Genomic DNA, 26,476 nt, shown 5'->3' on the forward strand with positions numbered 1-26,476 from the left:
GGATCAGAGGACCTGGGTTCTAATTCTGGCTTTGCCATGTGCCTGCTCTGTGACCTTGGGCAAATCACTAAACTTCTATGGGCCTCAGTTTCCTCATCTGTATAATTGGGGTTCAAAGCCCAGTCTCACGCATTCAATCGTATTTATTTAGTGCTTACTGTGTGCAGAGCACTGTACTAAGCTCTTGGAAAGTACAATTTGGCAACAAATAGAAACAATCCCTACCCAACAATGGGCTCAGTCTAGAAACTCCCCACTAGACTCTGAGCCTGATTATCTTGTATCTACCCCAGTGCTTAAAACAGGGCGCGGTACATAGTAAGTGCTTAAAAAAGGCCACAATTATTATCATTATTATTACTGTTAGGCCTAGGAGTCAGAAAACCTGAGTTCTAGTCCCAGTTCAGCCTCTAGTTGGTGATATGACCTTGAATAAAGCACATAACTACTCTGTGTCATTTCCTCATCTGGAATATGGGGATAATACTTGCCTTGCCATACATCACAGGGCTGTTGGGAAAACAAAATGAAAGCATGAATGTGAACATGCTTTGGAAAAATAAAAGCACTGAACAAATTCAAAGTATTAGAGACGACTGAACTTGGGCACATGGGACAGAAACCAGGGTATGTAAATCTATAAATACTTCAAATACACCCCCCCCCCAAAAAAAAAATTGGTTGGGGTCTCAAACTCACCAGATCCCAGAAACCCCCAGTCCACACCCCATCTCACCACCAGAGCAGTTTGAGTTCCACCCAGACTTCCTGGAACCAGAGATAGGTTGCTCATGACTCATCTTTCCAAGGCATCTTAGCCCTGGGATTTTACAGCATACACAGTCCGATCTCTCCTGTAGGGTCATAGTAGATTCCTGATTATTTTTCCTCAAAGGAGGACAGAGATGCCAGGACTCAGCCCGGTGGGTTGGGAAGCCCGCTCCAGGATGGGATCCATCATCAAAACCAACCTGTCATCATATTGCACCCCCTCCCATATTGAATTTGCCACAGAATTCAGTATGAGTAGAAGCAGTGTTGCCTAATGGATAGAGCACAGGCCTGGGAGTCTGGGGCCTGAGAAGCAGCGTGGCTCAGTGGAAAGAGCACGGGCTTTGGAGTCAGGGCTCATGAGTTCGAATCCCAGCTCTGCCACTTGTCGGCCGTGTGACTGTGGGCAAGTCACTTAACTTCTCTGTGCCTCAGTTCCCTCATCTGTAAAATGGGGATTAAGACTGTGAGCCCCACGTGGGACAACCTGATTCCCCTCTGTCTATCCCAGTGCTTAGAACAGTGCTCGGCACATAGTAAGCACTTAAATACCAAAAAAAAAAAAAATAGAGTCAGAAGGACCTGGGTTCTAGTCCTGACTCCACCACTTGTCTGCTGAATAATCTCAGGTAAGCCACTTCTCTTCAGTTCCCTCATCTGGAAAATGGGGATTTAGACTGTGAGGCCCATGTGGGACAGGGACTGTGTCCAACCTGATTAGCTTGTCTCTACCCCAGCACTTAGAACATTGCTTGACAATTAGTAAGTGCTTAACAAATACCATTAATACCAAATGATGTGAGCTGGCTATCAAATCACAAGCAATGAGTACCAGTGGATTCTATTACGTTTATTCAGCCTGAATTGGCCTTGCCATTGAGTGATTCCTCTCAAATTGCTGCCACCCTTCAGACACCAGGAAGATAAAAAAGCTCTCAGAGTTTTTAATGGATATGGGGATTCTGGTGCCTTCACAGGTCAATTCATTCAATCATATTTATTGAGTGCTTACTGTGTACAAAGCACTGTACTAAGCGCTTGAGAGAGTACAATATAACAACAGACATTCCCTGCTCAAAACGAGCTCACAGTCTAGAGGTCAATAGGTATTCCAAGCTGCCCACAACCTGTCTCATCCCTGAATACCAAAAAGAGCTCCAATTCTGTCTAATGAAGAAGTGCAGCTCAACCTGCAAGAAGGTCAATCACCCTTCCATCTTCTATCTCACCAATAAAACTGGATTAATTGAGTGTGGGGGGGGAAACAGAAATGGTATGAGGGAGCCAGATCTTTGTTTTAACCACTGAGGTGGGAAACAGGGTCAAGCAATGAAATTAGTGTCATAAAATGAACATCAGTTCATCATCTAATTTAGTCTTTGAAATGTTAGTTCCTTGAAATAACTCACTGTCTGCTCCCCCATGGTCAAATAAAGATAATTTAAAAGACTGAATTGTCCACCAGAAGGGCCCTCCCATCTCTTGTTTCCAAACAAGCCATATTCAAATCATCCTAGTTACTGGGGGCAGGGGAGTGTGCTCATTACTGTTAGAAAAGTGGAACAAAACTGGTTGTAATTTCAATGTAATAATATATTTTAAATTCATTTGGCACTTATTTATTTTCTCATTTTACCCTCACAATATCTCTGTGGTATGATGGTATTATTATCCCCAACTTACAGATGAGGAAATTGAAAGGCCACCCAACAGGCCAGATGACAGCAGCTGGCCTAGACAATGGACTCCCAGTCCCAGGCTTTTTCCACTAGACTACACCACTTCAACACAAAAAGCACAGAAAAGACACCCACATTAAGGATGCCTAGAGGAAAAACATTTCTGAGCAGCTAACTCATAATTCTATATACCAACAAGGGTGTTTATATATTTATAAATTATTTATATTAACACCTATCTCCCTCCTCTAGACTGTAAGCTCACTATGGCCAGGGGAACATGTCTGCCAACTCTGTTGTATGCACTCTCCCAAGTGCTTAGGACAGTGCTCTGCACAGAGTAAATGCTCAATAAATACCAGTGACTGACTGAAAGGGAGAATTCAGTCAACACTACTTAAGGAGATCCTAAGGTGAGCACTGAGAAGGGCTAAGATAGTACTACAGGCAATCAGGAGTAAAAACCAAGGGCTTGGGCACTTACACCATCGCTGTGCTGCAATCTCTGTCCTTAAAATGGCTCCACGCATCATACTGACCACATCACACTGACTGGGGTTAGTTTAAAGATCAAGTTGTTAAGCAATGTAAAAAACCAAAAAAAAAAAAAACCTTGTGACCCTTGGGTATCTAGCCCTCTTACAATACACACAAATAGGCACCTGTCATTGCACGGATGTCGAAGTCTTATTTTAAAGACAATTATCTTGCTGCCCCAAGAGGTGCGAGTGAGCGGTCAATATTTAACAGGTGGAATACAGGAACAGCGGGTCCAGGACCAGGATTTAAATGGCAGCTTTCCGCACACCTCAAGGAGATGACAGAGGCAAGAAAGAGGAACTTCTGAGTGACTAAGGAAAACCCTGGGTGCAGACTCCACCCTATAGAAAGGAAGTCACTGGATGATTCTTGCCGACTAACCTTTTGTCTGTTTGGAAACTGCTTTGTAACTCCACAGTATTCAGCCTTGTTAATTGGCCTAATAACAATACTTGTCATTTATAGGGTGCTTTCTTCCCAGAAGCTCCAAGAGCTTCTTATGCATCATCTCCCTTCCCTAGCATAAAAAGGACTGCAAGGTTTGGGGGTGTGTGGGCAGAAGGGGGAATTACTCTCTCCAATTTCACAGATGGAGAAATTGAGTCCTAAAGAGGTTAAGTGATTTACCCAGGGTTCATATAGAAGCAGCAAGTGAACCAGATTAGCACCTGGATTTCCTGATTCCAAGAAAATAAAGACTATGCTGTAAAAGAAGGCTAGCAGTGTGGCCTAGAGGATAGAGCATGGGCCTGAGAGGCAGAAGGAGCTGGTTCCTAATCCTAGCTCTGCCACTTGTCTGCTGTGTGACCTTAGGCAAGTCACTTCACTTCTCTGGGCCTCAATTACCTCATCTGAAAAATGGGGGTTAAAACTGTGAGCCCCATGTGGGACATGGACTGTGTCCAACCTGATTACCTTGAACTACCCCAGCACTTAGAACAGTACCTGGCACATAGTAAACACTTAATACCATAAAATAAAAAGGAAAGTGCTTGGGAATGTTAAAAAAAAAAAAAAAAAAGAGAGTGACAGAGAAGAATCCCTTCTCTTCTCCTCTTCTTTTTCCCCCTTTCCCCCCCACCCCAAACAGAGGAATTTTTTCACCTACTGAGCTGGAATCTGTGATCAGAATGACCTCTTTTTTGGGATGAGAATCAAATGGGACAGAACCTTTCATTTGTCACTATTTCAATTCCATCAAACCAATCTGCCCCTTTGTGTCCCCTCTCCCCACCAACCCACCTGCTTTCCTCAACAATTTTACTGCAAATCTACAACAGAGTCCCTGACTTCCTGCCCACTCATCTGACATTTCTACTTCATTCAAAACACTTCAGGTTGGTGGGCACTCCCTGCAAGGGGAGTGGCAGGTTGTCCACCCTGAAGTCAGTGTCCCTTCTCACCATAACTTTCTCTTAGCCCCACTGCAACTAAATCTACTCAAACATGAAACAATCCCATCCCAACCATCCTCCTCCCCCACTTTTCCATCAATATGGAGCACTTGGCTAATGTGGACTTTCATGTGTACAGCTGCACATTCCCCAGTAACTCAGATGTGGATGATCTAGGCTGTTTGCTTCTCCTCTTTTTCACTCCTGTTGCCTCCTCCAAATCATTAGCACCATCACTAGAACATAGAAGAAAGCAGAGAAAGGAAACTCCAATCTGCCCACTGGTCTCTCTATTAATACTTCAGGTAAAAGTAGTTTTTTGGGGGGCCAGGTGGGGAATGAGGGGAGTTAGCTACTAACACTATTGGCTAAAATGTGTGGGTTCTTGTTTATTATCCTCTGTCAGTTTGAACATCTATTTGAACTTCTCCCTTTATCCTTGGGCAATGGAATCAGCTATACATATTTAAGCTGCCTGCTTGGTTTACCCACCATTCAATCTTATTTACTGAGTGCTTACTGTGTGCAGAGTACTGTATTAAGGACTTATTTTCTCCACTAGACAGGATGCTCCCTGTGGGCAGGGATTATATCTAATCTACCCCTGGGGTGTATCTACCCCAGCACTTAGAACAGTGCCTGATACATAGTAAGCACTTAAATACCATAATTATTTGTTATTATTACTGTTAGCTAATGCTAGGGACTGGGCAAGGGTCATATATATTTACCCGTGGGATTCAGATCATAATTTCCTTTTTTTATTTATTTTTAATGGTATTTGCTAAGCTCTTACTATGTGCCAAGCACTGTACTAACAGCTGGGATAGATACAAACTAATTAGGGTGGACACAGACCCTGCCCCACATGGGACTCACAGTCTTAATCCTCATTTTATAGATGAGATGATTAAGGCACAGAGAAGTGAAGCAACTTGTCCAGGGTCACACAGCATACACGTGGTGGAGCCAGGATTAGAACCCAGGTCCTTGTGACTCCCGGGCCCAAGCTCTGGCTCCGTGCATCGGCTGGGAATTGAGCCTGAACCTCCAGTGTGGCAGGCGAGAATTCTACCACTGAACCACCAATGTTTCAGACATCCATGTGGCTAAAACTCACCCTTTTCTCTCCATGCAAACTGCTACTATGTTGATGCCAGCACATAACCTACAACTCTGTCCTCATTGATAAATATCAGAGAACCACTCTCCCCACCTTCAAAGCTTTATTTAAATCCCATCTCCTCCAAGAGGCCTTCCCCAACTAAGCCCTCATTCCCCCTACTCCCTCTCACTTCTGCATCACCTAGGCACTTGGATCTGTACCCTTTAATCACTTGATAGTCACTCAGCCAAAGAGCACTTATGTAGATATCTGGAATTTATCTTAATGTCTGTCTCCCCTTTTTGACTGTAAACTCTTGTGGGCAGGAATTGTGTCTTGTGGGCAGGGATAACTCACTCTGTTATCATCAGTGGCATTTATTGAGCGCTTACTATGTGCAGAGCACTGAACTAATTGCTTGAAAGAGTACAATACAACAAAGTTGACAGACTCATTCTTTGCTCACAATGAGTGCTCTGCTGTATTGTACTCTCCCAAGTGCTTATAGTGCTTTGCATACAGTAAGTAGAGAAGTAGCCTGGCTTAGTGGATCGAGCATGGGTCTGGGAGTCAGCGGGACCCAATTCAAACCCCAGCTCTGCTACCTGTCTGTGTGACCTCGGGCAAGTCACTTCACTTCTCTGTACCTCAGTTACCTCATCTGAAAAATGGAGATTAAGATTGTGAACCCCATATGGGCCATGGACTGTGTCCAACCTGATTAGCTTGTATCCACTCCAGTGCTTAGTATAGCGCCTGGTACACCGTAGGTAACAATACCATTAAAAAAAAGGTAAGTGCTCAAAAAAATGCCATGGACTGATCGATCAATTTTTTTGAGCTTACTAAGGCACTGTTCTAAGTGCTGGGGTAGATACGAAGTAATCAGGTTGGACACAGTCCATGCCCCCAGTGGGGCTTACAGTCTTAATCCCCATTTTAGAAATGAGGTAACAGGCACAGAGAAGTGAAGTGACTTGCCCAAGGTCACACAGCAGACAAGTGGCAGACTGTTTGTGGCTGGGGTGTGTCATCAGTCAGCCCAACATGCTTTGCCTATTCAAGCGCTTAATACAGTGCTCTGCACACAGTAAGCGCTCAATAAATACGACTGAATGAACATTCCTTCACAGCCCCTCAGCCAATGTCCACCTTCAGAATCCATCCCCTCGAGTGAATAGAGAAGAAGGGGTGGGAATTGAGGGCAAAGGGAAGAATAGGCTATGGAAGCTTAACCCACTCATCTTTTCTGGGTAGACGAAGGTGATAATCTGCTTCCCTGCCAGAGTAGAGAAAACAACTGATTCACAGTCTGCTTTGTTCAGACAAGTTTTTGGCAATGGGACTGAGTTCTGGGGCCATTTTCCCACTGGTGTGGTGAAGCAGAATCTTTACCCCAACACCAGTGAACGTAGTACATTTTCCCACCATTCTTACTGTTTGCTCACTTTCTTCTCCCCCAGCAAGGCTCATCATTTCCATCACCATCATTCATTCATTAAATCACATTTATTGAGTGCTTAAGGTGTGCAGAGCACTGTACTAAGGGCTTAGAAAGTACAATTCAGCAATAGAGAGACAATCCCTGCCCACACCAGGTTTAGTCTTATATCATCAACAGCATTTACAGCATGCCTACTGTATGCAAAGCACTGTGCCAGGCACTTGGGAAAGTGCAACTAAAGTAAAAGACATGACCACTGCTCTCAAGAATCAACCAGTGGTATTTATTGAGTGCTTACTGTGTGCAGACCACTGTACTAAGCACCTTGAGAGAGAACAATATAACGGAGTTGAGAGACACGTCCCCTACCCACAAGGAGCTTACACTCTAGTAAAAGTAATTATAATTATGGTACTTGTTAAGTGCTTACGATGTGCAAAGCACTGTTCTAAGTGCTGGGGAAGATACAAGTTAATCAGGTTGGACACAGTCCCTGTTCTACATGGGGCTCACAGTCTTAGTGAGAAGCAGCGTGGCTCAGTGGAAAGAGCCTGGGCTTGGGAGTCAGAGGTCGGGTTCTAATTCTGGCTCTGCCATTTGTCAGCTGTGTGACTTTGGGCAAGTCAGTTCACTTCTCTGTGCCTCAGTTCCCTCATCTGGAAAATGGGGATGAAGACTGAGCTCCATGAGGGACAACCTGATCATCTTGAAGCAGCATGGCTCAGTGGAAAGAGCACGGGCTGGGGAGTCAGAGGTCATGGGTTCAAATCATGGCTCTGCCGCTTGTCAGCTGTGTGACTTTGGGCAAGTCACTTCACTTCTCTGGGCCTCAGTTACCTCATGTGTAAAATGGGCATTAAGACTGTGAGCCCCACGTGAGACAACCTGATCAATTTGTATCCTCCCCAGCGCTTAGAACAGTGCTTTGCACATAGTAAGTGCTTAACAAATGCCATTATTATTATTAATCCCCATTTTACAGATGGGGTAACAGGCACAGAGAAATTAAGTGACTTGCCCAAGGTCACACAGCAAGCAGGTGGCAGAGCTGAGATTAGAACCCAAGTCATCTGACTCACAGGCCCATGCTCTACCCACTAAACCATGCTGCTTCAATATTCTAGAGGAGATTATAATTGAATGGGGGAGACTAGTGGACCCCAATTGCTCAAACTAGAGTAGTTGAAAGAATTAAGACCTTGTTAGGGGCATACTTCCCTCTAAACTGTAAACTCATTGGGGGCAGGGAATGTGTCTACCAACTCGTTATAGTGTACGCAGCGTGGCTCAGTGAAAAGAGCACAGGCTTGGGAGTCAGAGGTCATGGGTTTGAATCCCGGCTCTGCCACTTGTCAGCTGTGTGACTGTGGGCAAGTCACTTCACTTCTCTGTGCCTCAGTTACCTCATCTGTAAAATGGGGATTAAGACTGTGAGCCTCATGTGGGACAACCTGATTACCCTGTATCTACCCCACCTCTTAGAACAGTGCTCCGCACATAGTAAGCGCTTAACAAATACCAACATTATTATTACAGTGCTCTGCAATCAATCAACACAGTAAGCATTTAAAGAAAGCATTTAAAGATTAAGTGATTGAGAAGTGGGTGTCGTGATGAAGAGGGGCAGGATGTATCACTATGTGTAGGGCTGAACTGGACACTTTTGGGATTGGTCCATCTTAGACCTTCCTCTCCTCCCAACTTCCCCATCTTCATGACAACACCCTTAACTGAACTAGCAGGGTAGCCTAGTAGATTGAGCGCAGATCTGGGAGTCAGAAGGACCTGGGTTTTAATCCTCCTACTTCGACTGTGAGTCTGATTAGCTTTTATCTACCCCAGCACTTAGAACAGTGCTTGGCACATATTAAGCGCTTAATACCACTAAAAAAAATAAAAAATCCCAGCTCCACCACGTGTCTGATGTATCACCTTGCACAAGTCACTTAACTCCTCTGTGCCTCAGTTGCCTCATCTATAAAATGGGGATTAAGACTGTGAGCCCCATGTGGGACAGGGACCATGTCCAACATGATTATCTTGTATCTAGCCCAGTGCTTAACAAATACCATAAACAAAACAAGCAAGAAAATTAACTGAAACCTGCCACCATGGTGTCATCCTTGCCTCATTGTCAATTCTGCTCCCACATCCAACCTACTGCAAAAATCAGTCGATTTTTCTTCAAAACTCTTCACCCAGCCATGACCCTGGTTTAAACCCTTGTCAGGTCCACCATTAGCTCATTGAATCAGCCTCCTCACTGGTCTCCTTGTCTCCAGGCTCTCCCTTCTTCAGCCCAAATGCCATGCTGCTCCCTCAATTATCTTCCTGAAATGTCTTTTAGCACACATCTCCCCTCTCCTCAAAGTCATACAATGGTTACCCATCTCACTCCTCATCAAACCAAAACCTCTTCCTGCTGGCTTCGAGGCTTCACACTAGTTCTAGCTGCCTTACATAGTAATAACTGTGGCATTTGTTAAGCACTTACTATGTGCCAAGCACTGTACTAAGGACTGGTTTAGACTATAAGCTCATTGTGGGCAAGAAATGTGCCTGTTTGTTGTTATACTGTATTCTCCCAAGCACTTAGTAGAGTGCTTTGCACACACTAAGTGCTCAATAAATACAACTGAATGAATGAATAAGCTGCATATAAGCTCATTGGCTTGGACACAGTCCCTGTCATACATAGGGCTCACAGACTAAGTAGGAGGGAGAACAGGTATTAAAAATCCCCATTGTATAGTTGAGGGGAAAGACACAGAGAAGTAAAGTGAGTTGCCTAATATCACAGAGCAAACACATGGCAGAGCCAAGATTAGCAACCAGGTCCTCTGACTCCCAGGCCCAGGCGCTTTCCACTAGGCCATGCCACTTCCCTTCCACACCAGCTCTCTAGCTCATACTCTTTGCTTTTCTCAACCTCACCGCCTAAATGCACTTTAGTCTCAGTCAGTCATATTTATTGAGCACTTACTGTATACAAAGCACTGTACTAAGCTCTTGGGAGAGTACAGTATCACAATAAACAGACATTCCCTGCCCACAATAAGCTTAAAGTCTAGAGTCTCATCTTGGCCACCTCCAACCCCTTGCTCAACCTGTCCCTCCCCAAATCTTCCAGACATCAGCCCTCCCCCACCTTCAAAGCCCTTCTAAAAGCCCAACTCCCCTCAACAAACCTTCTATAATTATCAGCACCCAGAACATCAACCCAACAGCCCCCAATTGCCATTTTAGCATTTCCTTGTTAGCTGAAAACTTGGGTTCTCACTCCCTTCTCCCTGAATAGCATTTATGTGCACATCTTTATACTCCATTGCTTCCTCCTCCCTCTAATTTATTTTAGTGTCTGAGTCCCTCCCAAAATTGTAAGCTCCTTGAGGGCATGGCTCATTTCTCTTAACTGTACTCTCTCAAGGGCTTGTACAGGGCTTTGCAATCAATAGGACAGCATTGCTTGGGGCTGGTGAGAACCTTGGCATAGTAATAACTGATATTTAGTGCTTACTATGTAGCAAGCATTGTACTAAACGCTGAGGTAGATCCAAGATAATCAAGTCCCACTTGGGACTCGCAGTCTAAGTAGGAAGGGAGAACAGGTCCCCTTCTGGACTGTAAGCTCCTTGTGGGCAGGCAACATGTCTACCAACTCTGTTATATTGCACTCTCCCAAGGCTTAGTGCAGTGTTCTGCACATAGTAAGAGTTCAATAAATGTGACTGATTGATTGCAGAGCCTGAGGCAATTGCCCCAAGTGGCTCTGTCCTAGGGATGACCCCGATACCTCAAATTTGGAGAGTGCTTTTATTTCTCCAAAGCATTTTCACATCAATTATGTCATTTTAGCTTCACGACTCAGAGGTAAGGAGAGGCAAATATTGTTCACCTATATTTGACAGCCCAGTGGCAGAGCCGAAACTAGAACCAGAGTTCCTATCTCCCAGATCCACACTCTTTCCACTACACTAACAGACCATAAAGCTCATTGTGGACAGGGAATGGATCTACCAACTCTGTTCTAAGGGTTATATCACACTCTCCCAAGTGCTTAGTACAGTGCTCTGCACATGGTAAGCGCTCATTAAATCCAGTTGATTGACTGAATATACCGTGATGATCTGTAGCCACAGGAAGCCTTCTTGGAGGACAACACCAATGAGTTTAACGTTTGGCCATGTCTGAAGCCTCCACAGCAATGCAATGATCCCGAACAAACTTTTTACTACTTCTTTTTTAAAACCGAAAGTCTTTAGAATTATACTGCCCAAGATACAATTTAACCACACACTGATCCTCAGGAAAACGATCTCCACCCCTGGGGTAAGGGCAGTAAGAACATAGTTTAGAAACTCACAAAAGAGCAATTCACCATTGATAAATAACCTCATTTTGATCATTTCCTTTGGTTTTTAAAATGTAACGGACATGTTTAGCGAACCCAATTCAATATGACGGGAGGAAAAATGATGCAACCAACTAAATTCCTGCACATTTGATAGCTGAACAAGCAGGAACAATGTTATTTAGTAAATAGGACACAACAATTATTACAAACAATGAAGTTCTCCAAAGTTAAAGATGACCAACATAAAGCTTGAATCTAAATTTGCATTATACAACAAGAGTCAAACTTTTTCAGTAGAGCTGAAGATAAAAATCTTTGTTAAAAGATTCTTTTTCCAGGAATCAAAATCCTCTCTGCCATTCAGCAGACTGAATCAAAGGTCCTCAGCCAAATTCAGAATTTTCAATCATGTAGCTTCAATTCAGGCCCTCTCTGTCCCCACCTCTGTATGTTTCATAAGTCTTTGACACCATGTAAAATGCAAGTGTCATGTTGTCTAGCCGAAGTAAAATCCTGCTTTAATGGCCACTTTCTGAAAGCCGAAATCATTCCCTTCAGAGAAGCATATTTATCCTGAATTAATTTTTCAGGAGTTCATCTGTTTTTGAAACAACCTCACAAGGGACAAGCGGCATGCTGCCATGCAGGAGTTAGTCTGGCCAAGCCATTCACCAAAGTACACACCACTACTCTTGCAAACTTAGCTCCTGAATGGCTGGGTTGTCTCGAGTCAGCCTCTGGAGTCCATGGCTGACGGTTAACAGAAACATTCCTCACAAATTCCTTACTCTAGCAGCATCGTGTATGTGTGAGTGTGTGTGTGTATTCATTCAATTCATTCATTCAATCGTATTTATCGAGCTCTTACTGTGTGCAGAGCACTGTATTAAGTGCTTGGAATGTACAATTTGGCAACAGATAGAGACAATCCCTGCTCGCTCTCTCTCTCTCTCTCACACACACACACACACTCCCCTTCCCTAAAAACACATGCAACTGATTTCCATCCAGATCAGGTCACTGCAGGACTTCTACCCTCCAATCAATGGTATTTACTGAGCAGAGCACTATCCTAAGCACTTGGGAAAGTACATTACAGAGCTGACAAGCGAGCTGGGGAGCTTACAGGCTAGTGTTCAGGCGCACACCAAAAACATGTCCTCCATCACTTGCCCTTACCCACAAAACTTCCTCCTCCATCTTCGGCTGGGTCCCAGTCCATAAACTCTCTTATTTTCATAAACAGCCTTTCCTCCTCCCTCACCTTGTTCCTTTTTGTTTTGTAAGAATGCCTATATTCCCCCAAGATACATCATCCTATAAACTCATTGTGGGCAGGGAATGTGTCTGTTTATTGTTGTGTTGCACTCTCCCAAGCACTTAGTAGTGCTCTGCACACAGTAAGTGCTCAATAAATATGATTTATTGATTGATTGATCACACCTTCCCAGGGAAAGAGAACTACAAGGTACCAGCAATTACTTGAGAAGAGGCAGCTGTCTCCTCAGCAACTAAAAAACAAAATGACAGCTGAGGCAGGGGTTGGGATAAGGAGTGAAGAAAGAGCCAAGGAGGCCATGCTCAAGGAATGAGTGGAGGAGGAGAAAAAATTGAGGTATCAGAGAGCAGCAAGGTCCAGAGTCATGAGTGGCACTCTTGCCTAGTGGATAGAGCACAGGCCTCAAAGTCAGAAGGACCTGGGCTCTAATCCCAGCTCTGATGCTTGTCTGCTGTGTGACCTTGGACAAGTCACAACTTCTCTGGGCCTCAGTTCCTTCATTTTTAAAATGGGGATTAAGGCTGTGAGCCCTGTGGGACAAGGACTGTGTTCAATCTGATTAATTTATATCTATTCCAGCACTTAGAACACTGCTTGACACACAGTAAGTGCTTAACCATAAGAAAATAAATGGTTAATCCAAAACCATCCCTACATATCCTCATCACATGGAAATGCAAACAGGAAACTTTAGATTCTAACAACAACACTTATTTTTGAAACTACACTGACCTCAATGATCCCTCAACACAACCTGGAACCTGTCATTATTTTTTCTACTTTTTTATGGCATTTGTTAAGCACTTATTATGGGCCAGGCACTGAACTAAACACTGGGGTAGATACATGTTAATCCAGTTGGTCACAGTCCAGGTCCCTCATGGGACTTACAGCTTTAATCCTCATTTTCCAGATGAGGTAACAGGCACAGAGAAGTTCGTTGACTTGGCCAAGGTCACACAGCAGAACCCAGGTCCTCAGACTCCCAGGCCCGTGCTCTTTCCACCAGGCCCGTGCTGCTTCTCTCTACATTGTAAAAATTCTTCCCAGCCTGGGGAGGAGCAGATGGGCTGAGAGGTCCCCAAATACTGAATGCAGAATCATGCTGGAGAGAGCTAGAGCTAAACCAAGACCCTGTTGACCCAAGACAGGCCAAGTCATTTACACAGCTTGACAGCACTGTTGTGCTAAACCTGTATGCTGCAGCAGTAATGGAGCCAATTACAGAACTAGGTTTCTTATCTTGCTCGGAGCCTGGAAGAGTAGTAAATAGAGGTCTGGTCCAAAGGGCCACAGCAACTTCTGCTAACTCTAGGGCCAGGCTGACAACCATTTGGAGGTCGGTTAATAATCCCCCCACTGACCCCAAAACAATCCAGTTCGGTGTGTCTGTGTGAGCTGAGGGGAGAAGACAATGAAAGCTTCAGTGGGAAGCAGTGTGGTCTAGTGAAAAAGAGCATGACCCTGGGAGTCAGAGGAGTTAGGTTCTAATCCTGGCTCTGTCACTTGTTTGCTATGTTACCTTGGGCAAATCACTTAACTTCTCTTTGTCTCAGTTACCTAATCTGGAAAATGGGAATTAAGAATGTGAGCCCCATATGGGACAGAGATTGTGTCCAAACTGATTATCTTGTATTTACCCCAGTGTTCAGTACAGTGTCCAGCACTTAGTAGGGGCTTAACAAACACCAATTGAAAAAAAAAAAAAACAGCTTCCAAGATGGCTCAAAGAGTTCGTCTTTCCCCAAGTAGCTTATGTGGGCAGGGCAGAAAAGGGCCACAGGAGGGGAGCAAGGTGACAGTGAGGCTGATCAATTTAGTCCTGGCTCTACCATTTCTCTGCTGTAGGCTCTTATCTTGATTAGCTTGTACTTAGTACAGTTCCTGGCACATAATAAGCACTTAAATACAATTTAAAAAAACCCAGAATGAAGTCCAGCAAGCTGTCCTCTCACAGCCTGTTACTGACACTAAGCAGAATGTTCCATTGCAAGTGGGCCATAAACTCTCCCCTCCAAGCAGAGTTTGTGGCAAACAGAACCTTTTAAAGGAGAAAGGAGACACTGTCCTCACCAACATGTTCCCAGCTACAGTGGAGATTTGACCTTCAGTTCATAAACTCAACCTGATTCACACATCCCTGCCCTAAAATCCCTGAAAGGAGGCTTAGTGTGGAGACTCCCAGTTGAAATATTGTTAGTTCATTAAAGTAGCATTTATTGAGAGCTTACTGAATGCAATGCCCTGTTCTAAGCAGTTGGGAAGTACAAAAGAAGGGGGCTAAAGACTTGGAAGCTAGTTCAACATCTTAGCCTGGTGCAACACATGGCAAAGAGTGCAGCATTTGTAGGTTATCTTTATTAAGAAAGCATAGTGGTGGGAGTCTGGGGGATATTCTTACCAGGCTTCTCTTAAGGGGAAGAAGAGAGACTCAGCCTTCCTTTCATACTCAGGAGAAACTGGGGTGAGATTGCCCAGGTCAAACTATGTCTATGTACTCCCCCAAGTGCTTAGTATAGTGTTCTGCACATGGAACACACTTGATACCACTGATTGATTTTTTTTAAAAGTCTTTATGAAAACTGTCCATCCAAGAGCAGTCCTGAGGGGAGCACACATCCCAATGCCCAGGCAACCCTAAATTCTGATAATATAGGCAACAGGCATGACCCTGCCTCAAGAGGGAGAATTTCCTCTTTTAGGGAGTTCAGGAATCATCAGAGAATGGTCAACATTGCCTGAAAGAGAACAAACATTGCCTTCACACTAGAAACCGTAGAAAGAAAAGGCACTATTTTTCATCAGAAATGATTAATCTAGGGGACGAACATCCCAGCTGGTCCATCCTTATCCATGAGGATAGATGTCAAGGAGGACAATGATTATGCGATTCCTCTTAGCATCTCACTGAGTTGTTTGGACTATTTGTCTGACCCAATCATGGCTTTGCACATGGTCTCATAAGTATGATCGGCCTAGAGGAAAGAGCACTGGTCTAGGAGGCAGAGGACCTGGGTTCTAATCCTAGCTCCACCACTTGCCTGCTGTGTGACCTTGGGCAAGTCACTTAACTTCTCTGAGCCTCAGTTTTCTCATCTGTAAAATGGGGATTCAATATCTGTTCTCCCTCCCTCTTAGACAGTAAGCCCCAGGTGGGACAGGGACTTGGGTCAACCTGATAATCTTGTATCTACACCAGCACTTAGTACAGTGCTTGGCACAGGGTACACACAACTTCCAAAATCATTATTACTATCATATGCCCTTTCAACTACGGCATCACCCTCCTTGCTAAATGCCCTGGCTCCAATCTCAATCTCTAGTCCATATTTCATTCCGCTGCACGATTTATTTTTCTAAAGTGTCATTCATTCATATTTGAGCGCTTACTGTCTGCAGAGCACTGTACTAAGTGTTTGGAAAATACATAACATATGCCCACATCTACAAAACCTAATAATAATAATAATTGTGGTACTTAAGTGGTTATTCTCTGTCACACACTCGTCTAAGCACTTAGGGAGATAATCAGATTGGACACAGTCCCTGTCCCATCTGGGGCTCACAGTCTTGAGTAGGAGCAAGGAGAGGTATTTAATCCTTTTATAGATGAGGAAATTGAGGTAGAAATGACTTGCCCAAGGTCACACAGCAGGCAATTGGTGGAGCTGGGATTAGAACCCAGATCCTCTAACTCCTGGGTTTGGGCTCTTTCTGCTAGGCCATGCTGCTTCCCTAAGAATCCCCAAAACCTCCAATCATCATCAATGGTATTTATTGAGTGTTTACTGTGTGCAGAGCACTGTACCAAGCACTTGGAAGAGTACACTATGACAGAGTTAGCAGACACATTCCCTGCCCACAACGAGTTTGCAGTCTAGAGGGGGAGACAGACATTAATAAAAATAATTCATAACATATAGTTTTAAAATATGTACATTAGTGCTGTGGGATTGAAGATGGGGGAAAACAGCAGATCCCTTAAGGCCACAGATCCAAGTGAGTAGAGGACACAATGGTTGCCCAACCATCTCCACATCAAGCAGAAACTTCTTACCATTAGATTTAAGGCTCTCTATCACTTCTCCCCACTCCTACCTAACCTTAGTCCTCTCATTTCAACCCAGCCCACACACTTCACCTCACTCTCCTTCTCACCATGGCCAAGCAAATCCACTGGGAACTTTTGCCTCCCCTCCACATCACCAAAGGCCCCTGCTCCCAACAGACCCTGGCTCCCAACACGCTCTGTGCACACGGGGATATAAGCTGCAGTTTAGTGCCCTAGTTTAGTGCCCTAGGCAGCCCCCCTATTGGACTGCTGGCCACCCCACCTCCCACGTTACTGGCACCAGCTCTCCTCCTTGCCATCGATGAGCCCCCTTCTCCTGCCGCCCACCCCCTGGGGGCGGGGGGGAAGAAACACACCCACAGCCAAGGCCTCCACAAACCCTGGGAAAGACTGGTGGCTGCTGGGGTGGTTGCTGTGGCTTGCCTTAGACTCTGAGTCACAGGGAGCCTGAAATTCTGCTCCCCTAGCCACAGCATCCTACTTACTTTGTTTTTATTCTGTGTATTTGTCCAAGTCTTTTACATTGTTTTAGTGCTTTACTGCTTCAGCCTTCCTTATGTGTCTGTTGCCAGTCTCCTTCTCTCTTATATACTTAGATCGTGAGCCTCTTGAGGGCCTGGTACCGTACCTAGTTTCCACCTCCATATACTATCCCAGTGCTTAGAACAGTGTTCTACATTCAGTAAGGGCTTAATAAATACTACTGCTGCTAATACTACTCACTGTGCCAAGCTCTCATCTCTCCCGTCATTGACCTCTTGCTCACATCCTCACTCCAGTCTGTAACTCCCTCCCACTTCACATCTGGCAGTCCACTATTCACCCCAGTTTCAAAGCCCTATTAAAATTAGATCCCTTCCAGGAAGCCTTCCCTGATGAATCTCATCTTCCAATTTTATTTTCCCTCCCTATGGCATCTGCCATGCACTGAAGTCTGTATGCCCTCAGCACTTACCTCACCCTCCACAGCACATAATACTAAAACTAATTGTGGTATTTGTTACATGCTTACTATATGCCAAGCATTGTAAGAAGCGCTGGGGTAAGTACAGAATAATGAGGTTTAGTCCCTGTCGTGTGGAGCTCACAATCTAAGAGAGAGGGAGAACAGGTATTGAATCCCCATTTTATCGGTGAGGAAACTGAGGCTCAGAGAAGTTAAGTGACTTGCCCAAGGTCACTCAGCAGGCAGGTGGCGGAGACAGGATTAGAATCAAAGTCCTCTGACTCCCAAGCCCATGTTTCTTCCACTAGGCCACATTGCTTTTCATGTATTTGATGATGATGATGATAACAATGATAACATTTATTAAGTGCTATGTTCCAAGCACTGTACTAAGCAGTGGGGTAGATACAAGATATTCAGATTGGACACAGTACCTGTCCCGCATGGGGCTCACAATTTAAGTAGAGGAAGGGTTTATCCCCCCCCTTTTACAGATGAGGAAGATGAGGAACAGAAAAGTTAAGTGACTTGCCCAGAGTCACACAGCAGACACATAGTAGAGCTGAGATTAGAACCCAGGTCCTCTGACTCCCAAGCCAAAGCTCTTCCACTGGGTTACACTGCTTCCCCTACCTGGAATTTATTTCAGTGTTTGTCTCCCCTGATAGATTGTAAATTCCTTGATGACAATGATTCTCTCTAGTAATTTTATTGTACTCTCTCAAATACTTAGTACAGTGCTCTGCACACAGTAAATGCTCTGCTCAGGTTTTGTATTTTTCCGAGCAGAGGGCTTCTGGCAAAATCAAGACCAGATTCATATATGCCAAACCTCTATACAGGTGCTAACGAATAACAAAAAATAATCCAGTTCAGTATTGTAAACAATCCCTTGCCCAGAACACCTAACTCATGGCCTCACCTCTCTGGGTCACTGCACAGCTCAACACATTCAAGGGAACAAGAGTCTACTTGGTAGGAAATTTTCTGAGATTCCCCTCCCCCTCACATGCCTTTTGATACAATCGTATTTATCAAGCACTTATTCTGTGCAGAGCACTGTACTGAGCACTTGGGAGAGGACACTGTCCTTTTGTACAGCCATCATTGATAACGTTAACCTCCCAGGGGAAAAAAGTTGTACTAATTCTCTTTATGAACTCATGTGCTAAGTCGCCCAGTCCACTCACCTACCTTCCCCTCCCTCTGTTGCTCCATATCTAGACTATGGTCAGCAATGTCCCTGCTCTGGAATCTGAGGAACACCAAGTACTTTACAGCCAGATGCTAGAATTATCTGCCAAAACCTGTCACCTCAGACATGATCCCAGGAGCTCTCACCCAGGTTTCTACCATCCTCTTTGGTTGGAGTACATTGAAAGTTAGGGTGATACTGTTAATTGTCTAATTACACCTTTGGGCTCCAATACCTAACTGACCTTAGTCATCAGAGGCCCCACAAAACATTGTAGTTGTTTCTCTAAACACTAGCCTTTCAAATAGGGTCCAAAATAAGCACTCCGACCTGCACAGGATTCACCAGTCTTCCAGACTAGCAGGAAAGCCCCAGGAAGTAAAACTAGTGACCTCATCATTCTTTGCCCCTCAGCCTGCTGCTTAGCTCAGCTGAGATGAGGCAGAACCTGTACTCAGCTGGTTGCCTAATGTTGGGTGTGGATGGAGTTCCTGAACTCTCCCAGGATCCAGTGGCAGGAATTCTATGGTAAAGACATGACCACAGCCACCCAAGTTAGAGCCCAAGCAGGGCATGAGAGAGAGGAGGGAGGGGTCTGCTCACAGCCCGAATCCCATCCCATCTCAGAGCTCATTAGTTGCTAATGGGTTCCTCTCCCATATATTTCAGACACTAACAACAGAGGCCTGGCTTAGCAAATATCATAATTATTATTATCATCTGATACAGAGATCCAGGGAAATTCCCCATCTCAACAGACCTAAACCAACTCAATTGATCAATCAATAAATAGTATTTAAACTCAAAACTGACCACCCCTCCCCTCCCCACACCAACTAACCCAGCCCAAGGAAAAGTGAATAATTTCCATGACCTTTTGATAAAGGTCAATTACAAACATGACTTTAGAACCAAAACATAGGCTACTTCCAAGGCCATTTGCCACCAACTCTCCAATCTGCAGCACACCAGCCCCCTCGACCCCCTTCCCAGCTTCTGCAAATTCATTTCAGGCACCAGGGGGCCTTAGATAGTAAGGTTGTAACTGATTTGTGATGATTTGGGTTGGTTAGATGCATTATCACAAACTCTTTTAATCTGATATCAGTTTCTTCTGTCCATTCTCGATTTTGCAAGGTCTCTCTACCGCCTGTCCGGGCTGTTTACCAATATAAAAATGCTCAAGGGAAATGACCTTTACAAAGAGTGATTTGGGGACATTGGTTTGGGAGAGGGAGATGGGGGGGAGCAGGGGGACTGAGGGAGGGGAGATTGTAAATCAACAGGCTCCAATTCCAATCTAGCCACTCCTCACATTCTACACAACCAAAGTCAGCGGAAGAAAAGCTATTTATAGCTCCCACTTCAGCTGGAGGATGAAGAAAAAAATACACATCAATCCCATGTGCGCCATTTTAACCCCACGGCAAAAGCTGGGGGTGAGGAGAGTAGTGTTTTCGGACTACCAAAGAAATGGTTCAGTGACCCCCACAGCAGTTAGAGGTGATGAGATTTACTCCTCAGGGGTAGAGTTATGGGTCTTTCGAGTGTAGAGGGCAAAATGGGCTACGTCATAAGATGAAGTTTCCAACCCCATCAGATGTTAAGGTAAAATAAAATAGTTTTCTAAAATGGAGAGCTTAATGCCATTTCTTTTATTCTTTCCCCTTTATCTCATCCGTCTCTCCAAAAACTTCCTTCTTCTGAACATCTCTGTGTTTCTCTATTGCCTGTCCCAGTTGAAGTCCCAAAGTAAGGGGTGGGGGGGTGGGGGTAAATGCTGTCACCCTTCCTTTGGTTAGAAGTTTCAGGGGAAAATTTAAAACTACTCCATTTCCAGCAAACTTTCTCATGGCATCTCGAACATTTCATAAGCCACCAAGCCGACTAAATCAGAACAGGAGATTGGTGTATGCATCAGTGGATCCTGCAATGTAAACTGATGCTGCTTGAGTTTCTTGACAGCTTCCTAAAACAAACAGTCTCCCTGTAGCCTGGGAGCCGTTTCCTCCGCCCCCACCCCCCACGTATGCTATTAGCACCCTCCCCTACCCTAAAACAGAGGACGCCTTCCTTGGAGAAATAAGGGTGGGATTCACACTGGTTGATCCCATATCCGTCTGCCAGACCAGTTTATTCTAACAGTCTACCGCAGCTTCCCAGTTTCCTCCCCCAGGATTTCACCAAAGAGTATTCCCTGGAAGGCAGACATCCACTCGGGTAATTAGAACAGGGAGGAAAGGATGGTTTTCATGGTCGGGGACCTTGGGGAAGCGTGGTGGGGGGAAAAAGAGGAGCCTGGAACTAAAGGAAACATCCCCAAACGACAACTTTCCCAACAAAAAGATACTCGAGGTTTCAGAGTAAAGCGATTCATAACTTGGGCAAACGGATGTGCAGATGACCCGAAAAGCGGCCGGGGAGATTACTGCTCTCGTGAGCTCTCCAGCTGTCTCTCCTCTCCTCCGGATTCGCCCCTCCCCAGGAGGGTTGAGCTAGTTTGAGGGGCGACCGTCACCGACTCCCAAACAACACCGCGTGTTTAGGATGGGAGACTTCAGCATCTCCCGCTTTTCGGGAGGACAGGGGTATCACTTGGGTCAGGGAGGCCAGACCACCCCCGCCCCCCCCCAAAGGCTGGACTCGAGACCCGCCAAAGGTGGGGAGGGCATCGTTGCTGCCCTCCCCATCCTCATCCGAGATTAGCCCGGCCGGGGGCCCGATTTAGTCCGCCTTCCTTGGGGCCAAGAGAGGGGACCAAACCGAGGATCAGCTCCTACGTGTTCCCCCTTCCCCCGGGTGCCCCTCAAGGCGAGGAAGAGAGCGGGGTCCTGTCCCTGTGGGTCTGTTCAGATGTTCCTTCTGCTCCGGGTCCCCTCCTTCCCCGCAACATACACAGAGAGCGGACTCCTGACCCCAGCGTCCCGTCACCAGCACCCCTGCTGCCCCCACTCTCCCAGTCCTAGACCCCGAACCCTCCCGGCTCCCGAGCTCCTACCTCGCCAGCTTCGGCGTCCCGGCCGCAAGGAGCCGTTGCCCCCCGCGTCCGTCATCTGGCCCCAGCCTCGGCGTTGCCCGGCCCGGAGTCGAGCTCCCAGCCGCGCCCCCGGTCCCCGCTGGCAACTCCCGGGGGACGGAAGGGGACGGGACCCGAGGCCGAAGGGTGCAAGGAGCAGCCCCGCCTGGGAGACTGAGCCCGGGCGCCGGCTCGGTTCCTCGACCCCATCCCGACCTCGGCTCCGCCCCTGGTCCCGGCTCTGCCCTCCCATCCCCACCGGGGCCCCGCCCCCGGCCCCGGGGCGGCCCCTTGGCTGGGCAGGAAACTCACACCTCCTGCTGGATCTGCCCCTCTGCCAGCGACCCCTTAGAAGGAGATCAGTTGGGGATCCCGGGGGTGTGGCTTTCTCTCCGAACTTATCCCGACATGGCGGGGGAGATGAGGAGGGGGCCTGCCTTGAGCCTGGGAGGATGAACAACTGGATCTAGCAGCACCGGAGAGACACCCACTCCACCCCCTACCAGGTCCCGATCACAGAAGGGGGGTGAGGAAATGTCTCGGGAAGAAGGGCAGATACTTCGTGAAAACAAGGTCAGTATCAAGGTTACCGAAGCAACTCCTGACTTTGAAAGGTCTAGCAGAACCTTGGACTCCTGAACTTGGCTCTCTTGAAATCTGGGAATGCCTGTACGGAGACCAGAAGTCTGGGATTGAGCTACAGCAACACAATCCTGAGGGTGTGGCGAGACATCAGCAGGGGGGAGAGGGCTTGCTGCCTCCGGTCCCACCTGTGCATAGTAATAATAATGACAATTACGACAACAATAGTATTTGCGAAGCACTTACTGTTTGCTGAGCACTCGGGCAGATGCAGGGTAATCGGATTGGACAAAATCTCTGTCCCACCTGGGTCTCACAGTTAGAGGGGGAGGGATGAGGAAACTGAGTCACGGAGAAGTTAAGCGACTCTCCCAAGGTCCTACAGTAGGCAAGTAGTGGAGCTGGGACTAGAACCCAGGTCTCCTGACTCTCAGGCTTGTACTCTTAAATCAAGATGAACTGAACTGTTACTGCGGGTAAGTGCTTGTAGTAAGTGCTTGGGAGAGTACAAGACGATTGATTTGACAGACATGTTTCCTGCCCTAAAGGGTTTCCAGGAGGCCATGCTACTCTGCACTTATTCATTCGATCGTATTTATTGAGCGCTTACTTTGCGCAGAGCACGGCACTAAGAGCTCGGGAAAGTACAACACTTATTAGTCCTAACGGTTTATCTTTGGCCCTTCTTAACACCACTGGCCTACTTGTCACTATCAGGAGTGATAGCTTTCATTCACGTACCCTGTGCTACCCCTCCACTCGAAGCCTACTCTCTTCCCAGTTGAGGGATCAGGGATGGCATGGCTAGCTGCCACAGTTGCCATGTTTAGCACAACTGTGTCAGAGACTCTCTCCCCAGGGAGCGTCCAGTTCTGGGCTGTAGATCAGAGTTGTGCCCATTCCTATCTCTCTCTGGATTGTTGCCCGTCCCCCCGTGGGTTAGTCCTCATCCTTTGCCAGGATCTTCTTCGCTGATAAACCGGTAACCAGTCGGACTTCCAAAGAGTCTTACCATCCTTGACAGAGTCATCCTCACTAGAGAAGCAGCGTGGTTTAGGAATCAAAGGTCATGGGTTCTAATCCCGCCTCCGCCACCTATCAGCTGTGTGACTTTGGGCAAGTCACTTAACTTTTCGGTGCCTCAGTTACTTCATCTGGAAAATGGGGATTAAGACTGTGAGCCTCACGTGGGACAACCTGATTATCCTGTATCTACCCCAGCGCTTATAACAGTGCTTGGCACATAGTAAGCATTTAATAAATACCATCATTTTGATTACACTGTGCAGAGACATTGAATGTCACTCCCCATTATGACCCTTATTATTCTGATGTGGAGACTGAGTCAGAGGCTCTCCCAAGGTCACATAGAGAGTCAGAGCTGGTCTCCCAGAGCCAATAATTTGTGTGGCTCTGCTGGATCAACAACTAGTGTTAGACCCAAAACAGCATCAGTAGCTTTAAGAAAACCAATTGTAAGAGTGAAAGTGACCTTGGTGCTAAGTGACCCTCAAACCCTGGCTATCAGTATGAAGTAGCTTTTCTGCTCCTGATTCTGTACTTCCTAAGTGCCTAGTGAAGTGCACAGCACCAAATGGATGGTCAATAAATACTGCTATTACTAGCACCCAAGACTCAGAGCCAGAGAGTCTGACCACTCAGAGCGAGAACTTCAGTATCACAGAAGGAGGGGAGAGGTGGGAGGGAAGGAAAGGGAATGGTTAACAAGCCGACGACTCCAGGGTTGGGAAAATCTTTTCATGGAAACTAGTGTCCAAGGAGGAGACGGGCAGTAAGGGGATATGCAGTCATTCAATAAACTTTATTGAGCGCCTACGGTGTGCAGAGTTCTGTACTTGGGAAAGTACAATACAACAATTAACAGTAACATTCCCTTGCCCACAATGAGCTTACAGTCTAGAGGGGATAAAGCAGAATCAACAGAAGCAATCAATCGTATTTTTACAGCACTTGCTGTGTGCAGAATACTGTACTACACGCTTGGGAGAGTACCGTATAGCAGAGATGGTAGACATGTTCCCTGCCCACAAGAAGTTTACAGTCTAGAGGGGGAGACAGACAATATAAATAATGTTTAGGTTGTCTTCTAATTACTTCCATTTGGACTGTTAGGAAGGAGGCATAGGCGTAATTCCTCGGAGAGTCTAGAGAAGAGTGGAGAATTACTCACCTTTAGAATTTTAGTCAGTTTTACTGTTAATAAACACTGCCTGGCTTTCTGGAAGAGCAGTACTCACCTCCTTCACCAGAATAAGGGGACAGATGGGGGCAAGACTTGGTCCTCCTGCTGGTGAAGAACAGCATTGAGCAGCTCAGAAGCATTTTCCAGTAGTCTTTACAGTTGTGGTGCTTCTTAGTGGAAGAGAGAAAATGGAGGGGTGTAGTTGCGTGGGGGGAAGGTCGGGATAATTGCGATTGCCAGGCTTTCTCTGGTTTTTCCTCCAAGGTCACCCCACACCCCCTTTCTCTTAGAAGCCTCAATCAGGAACTATATATAGAGACTAAACACAGTTCCATTTTCAAGACCATCTTCAGCCTTCTCTTCTCCAGATGAAATCATCCCAAAACTATTCCTTTTCACTCATACTTTCTAGCCTTTTAATCAATTTTTTTGGTTCCCTCTGGACCCTCCCTATTTCTCCACATTCCACTTAAATTGCAAAGATTCAAGTGGGATTCATATTTGTATCTGAAGATGAAGATTTTTTTTTCCAGTAGGAGGTCCCTAGCACTTGGCACATTGTTAGAGCTTCATAAATGCTATTGACTGTAACGATGAGTCTATGATTATAAGTGGAGGAGGCTTTTTAAAGAGTTTACTTACTCCAAACAACCTTTCAGGGCTTTTCAGAGCCCCTCCACTCTGGTCTCTTAAGACCAACATTATTGAGGGTTTTAGCCACCTCATCTCTGGCTTCTACAGCCAAGTTCTGACCTGGAAGTCAACAGTTCTGGGAAAAAAAGCACTTGTGATTGTTATCCGTGGACTAAACACTCCAACAAGGATCTGACCAATGCTGAGTATATTGGAAGGATTACTTCCTGGATTTTACATGTCATCCTCTGTTTATCCATTTGGGGATCACTTTAGCTCCTTTAATCCTAATGAATTCTACATGGCTCACTCATACTCAACATGTGGCCCTATGTACCTCCAGGTTTTTTAGGCTGTGCTCAAGTCTACCCAATCACTTTTGATCCTGTATCTGGGTAGGGGTTTTTGGCCCTTAACAACCTACCCTGCTGTCTTTCCCCTGTTTTTTTTTTTTAACAGATCATATCTCTGATTTTCCATTGTTGCTTTGGATTTTGTTCTTGCTCTTTAATATGCTAGCAATCACAGATGCCATTTTTCCATTTTGACTCTGTTGCAGGGAGGGGAGGGTGCGCCCAGAGGCCAAGGACTCTGGGGATGTGGGGGGAGCAGAAATGAGAGGTGTAATAATTATGGTATTTGTTAAGTGCTTACTATGTGCAGAGCACTGTTCTAAGCACTGGGGTAGACACAGGGTAATCAGATTGTCCCACGTGGGGCTCACAATTTTTAATCTCCATTTTTACAGATGAGGGAACTGAGGCACAGAGAAGTTAAGCGACTTGCCCAAGGTCACACAGCAGACAAGTGGCAGATCCGGGATTAGAACCCATGACCTCTGACTCCCAAGCCCGTGCTCTTTCCACTAAGCCACGCTGCTTCTCTATAATGTTGGTATTTGTTAAGCGCTTACTATGTGCAGAGCACTGTTCTAAGCACTGGGGTAGATACAGGGTAATCAGGTTGTCCCACGTGAGGCTCAGTCTTCATCCCCATTTTCCAGATGAGGTAACTGAGGCACAGAGAAGTTAAGTGACTTGCCCACAGTCACCCAGCTGACAAGCGGCAGAGCTGGGATTCGAACCCATGACCTCTGACTCCCAAGCCCAGGCTCTTTCCACTGAGCCACGCTGCTTCCCTAAGGTGTAGGCCAAGACTGATTCAGACCCAGAAACTATAATAATAATAATTGTGGTATTTAAGTGCTTATGGTGTGCAAGGCACTGTACTAAGAGCTGGAGTGAAGTCAAGGAAATTGAGTTG

At 45.8% G+C, this 26,476-nt stretch overlaps 2 protein-coding genes across 2 annotated transcripts in view; one reads left to right on the plus strand and one right to left on the minus strand.

Annotated features, from left to right (window-relative positions):
- Nucleotides 1-21,864, minus strand: part of PFKFB4 (6-phosphofructo-2-kinase/fructose-2,6-biphosphatase 4) — a 108,440-nt gene extending 86,576 nt beyond the window's left edge. The window contains exon 1 of the mRNA XM_029050916.2: nucleotides 21,778-21,864. Within this exon, the coding sequence (XP_028906749.1) occupies nucleotides 21,778-21,832 (55 nt within the window). The 5' untranslated portion in view covers nucleotides 21,833-21,864. The remainder of the gene's footprint in view (nucleotides 1-21,777) is intronic.
- Nucleotides 21,865-22,221: 357 nt separating this feature from the next.
- The window catches only part of SHISA5 (shisa family member 5), a 108,789-nt gene continuing 104,534 nt past the window's right edge, over nucleotides 22,222-26,476 (plus strand). The window contains exon 1 of the mRNA XM_029050412.2: nucleotides 22,222-22,368. The gene's annotated coding sequence lies outside the window, so the exon portion shown is untranslated. The remainder of the gene's footprint in view (nucleotides 22,369-26,476) is intronic.

The sequence above is a fragment of the Ornithorhynchus anatinus genome, chromosome X1, assembly GCF_004115215.2.
Source record: "Ornithorhynchus anatinus isolate Pmale09 chromosome X1, mOrnAna1.pri.v4, whole genome shotgun sequence".
NCBI lineage: Eukaryota > Metazoa > Chordata > Mammalia > Monotremata > Ornithorhynchidae > Ornithorhynchus > Ornithorhynchus anatinus.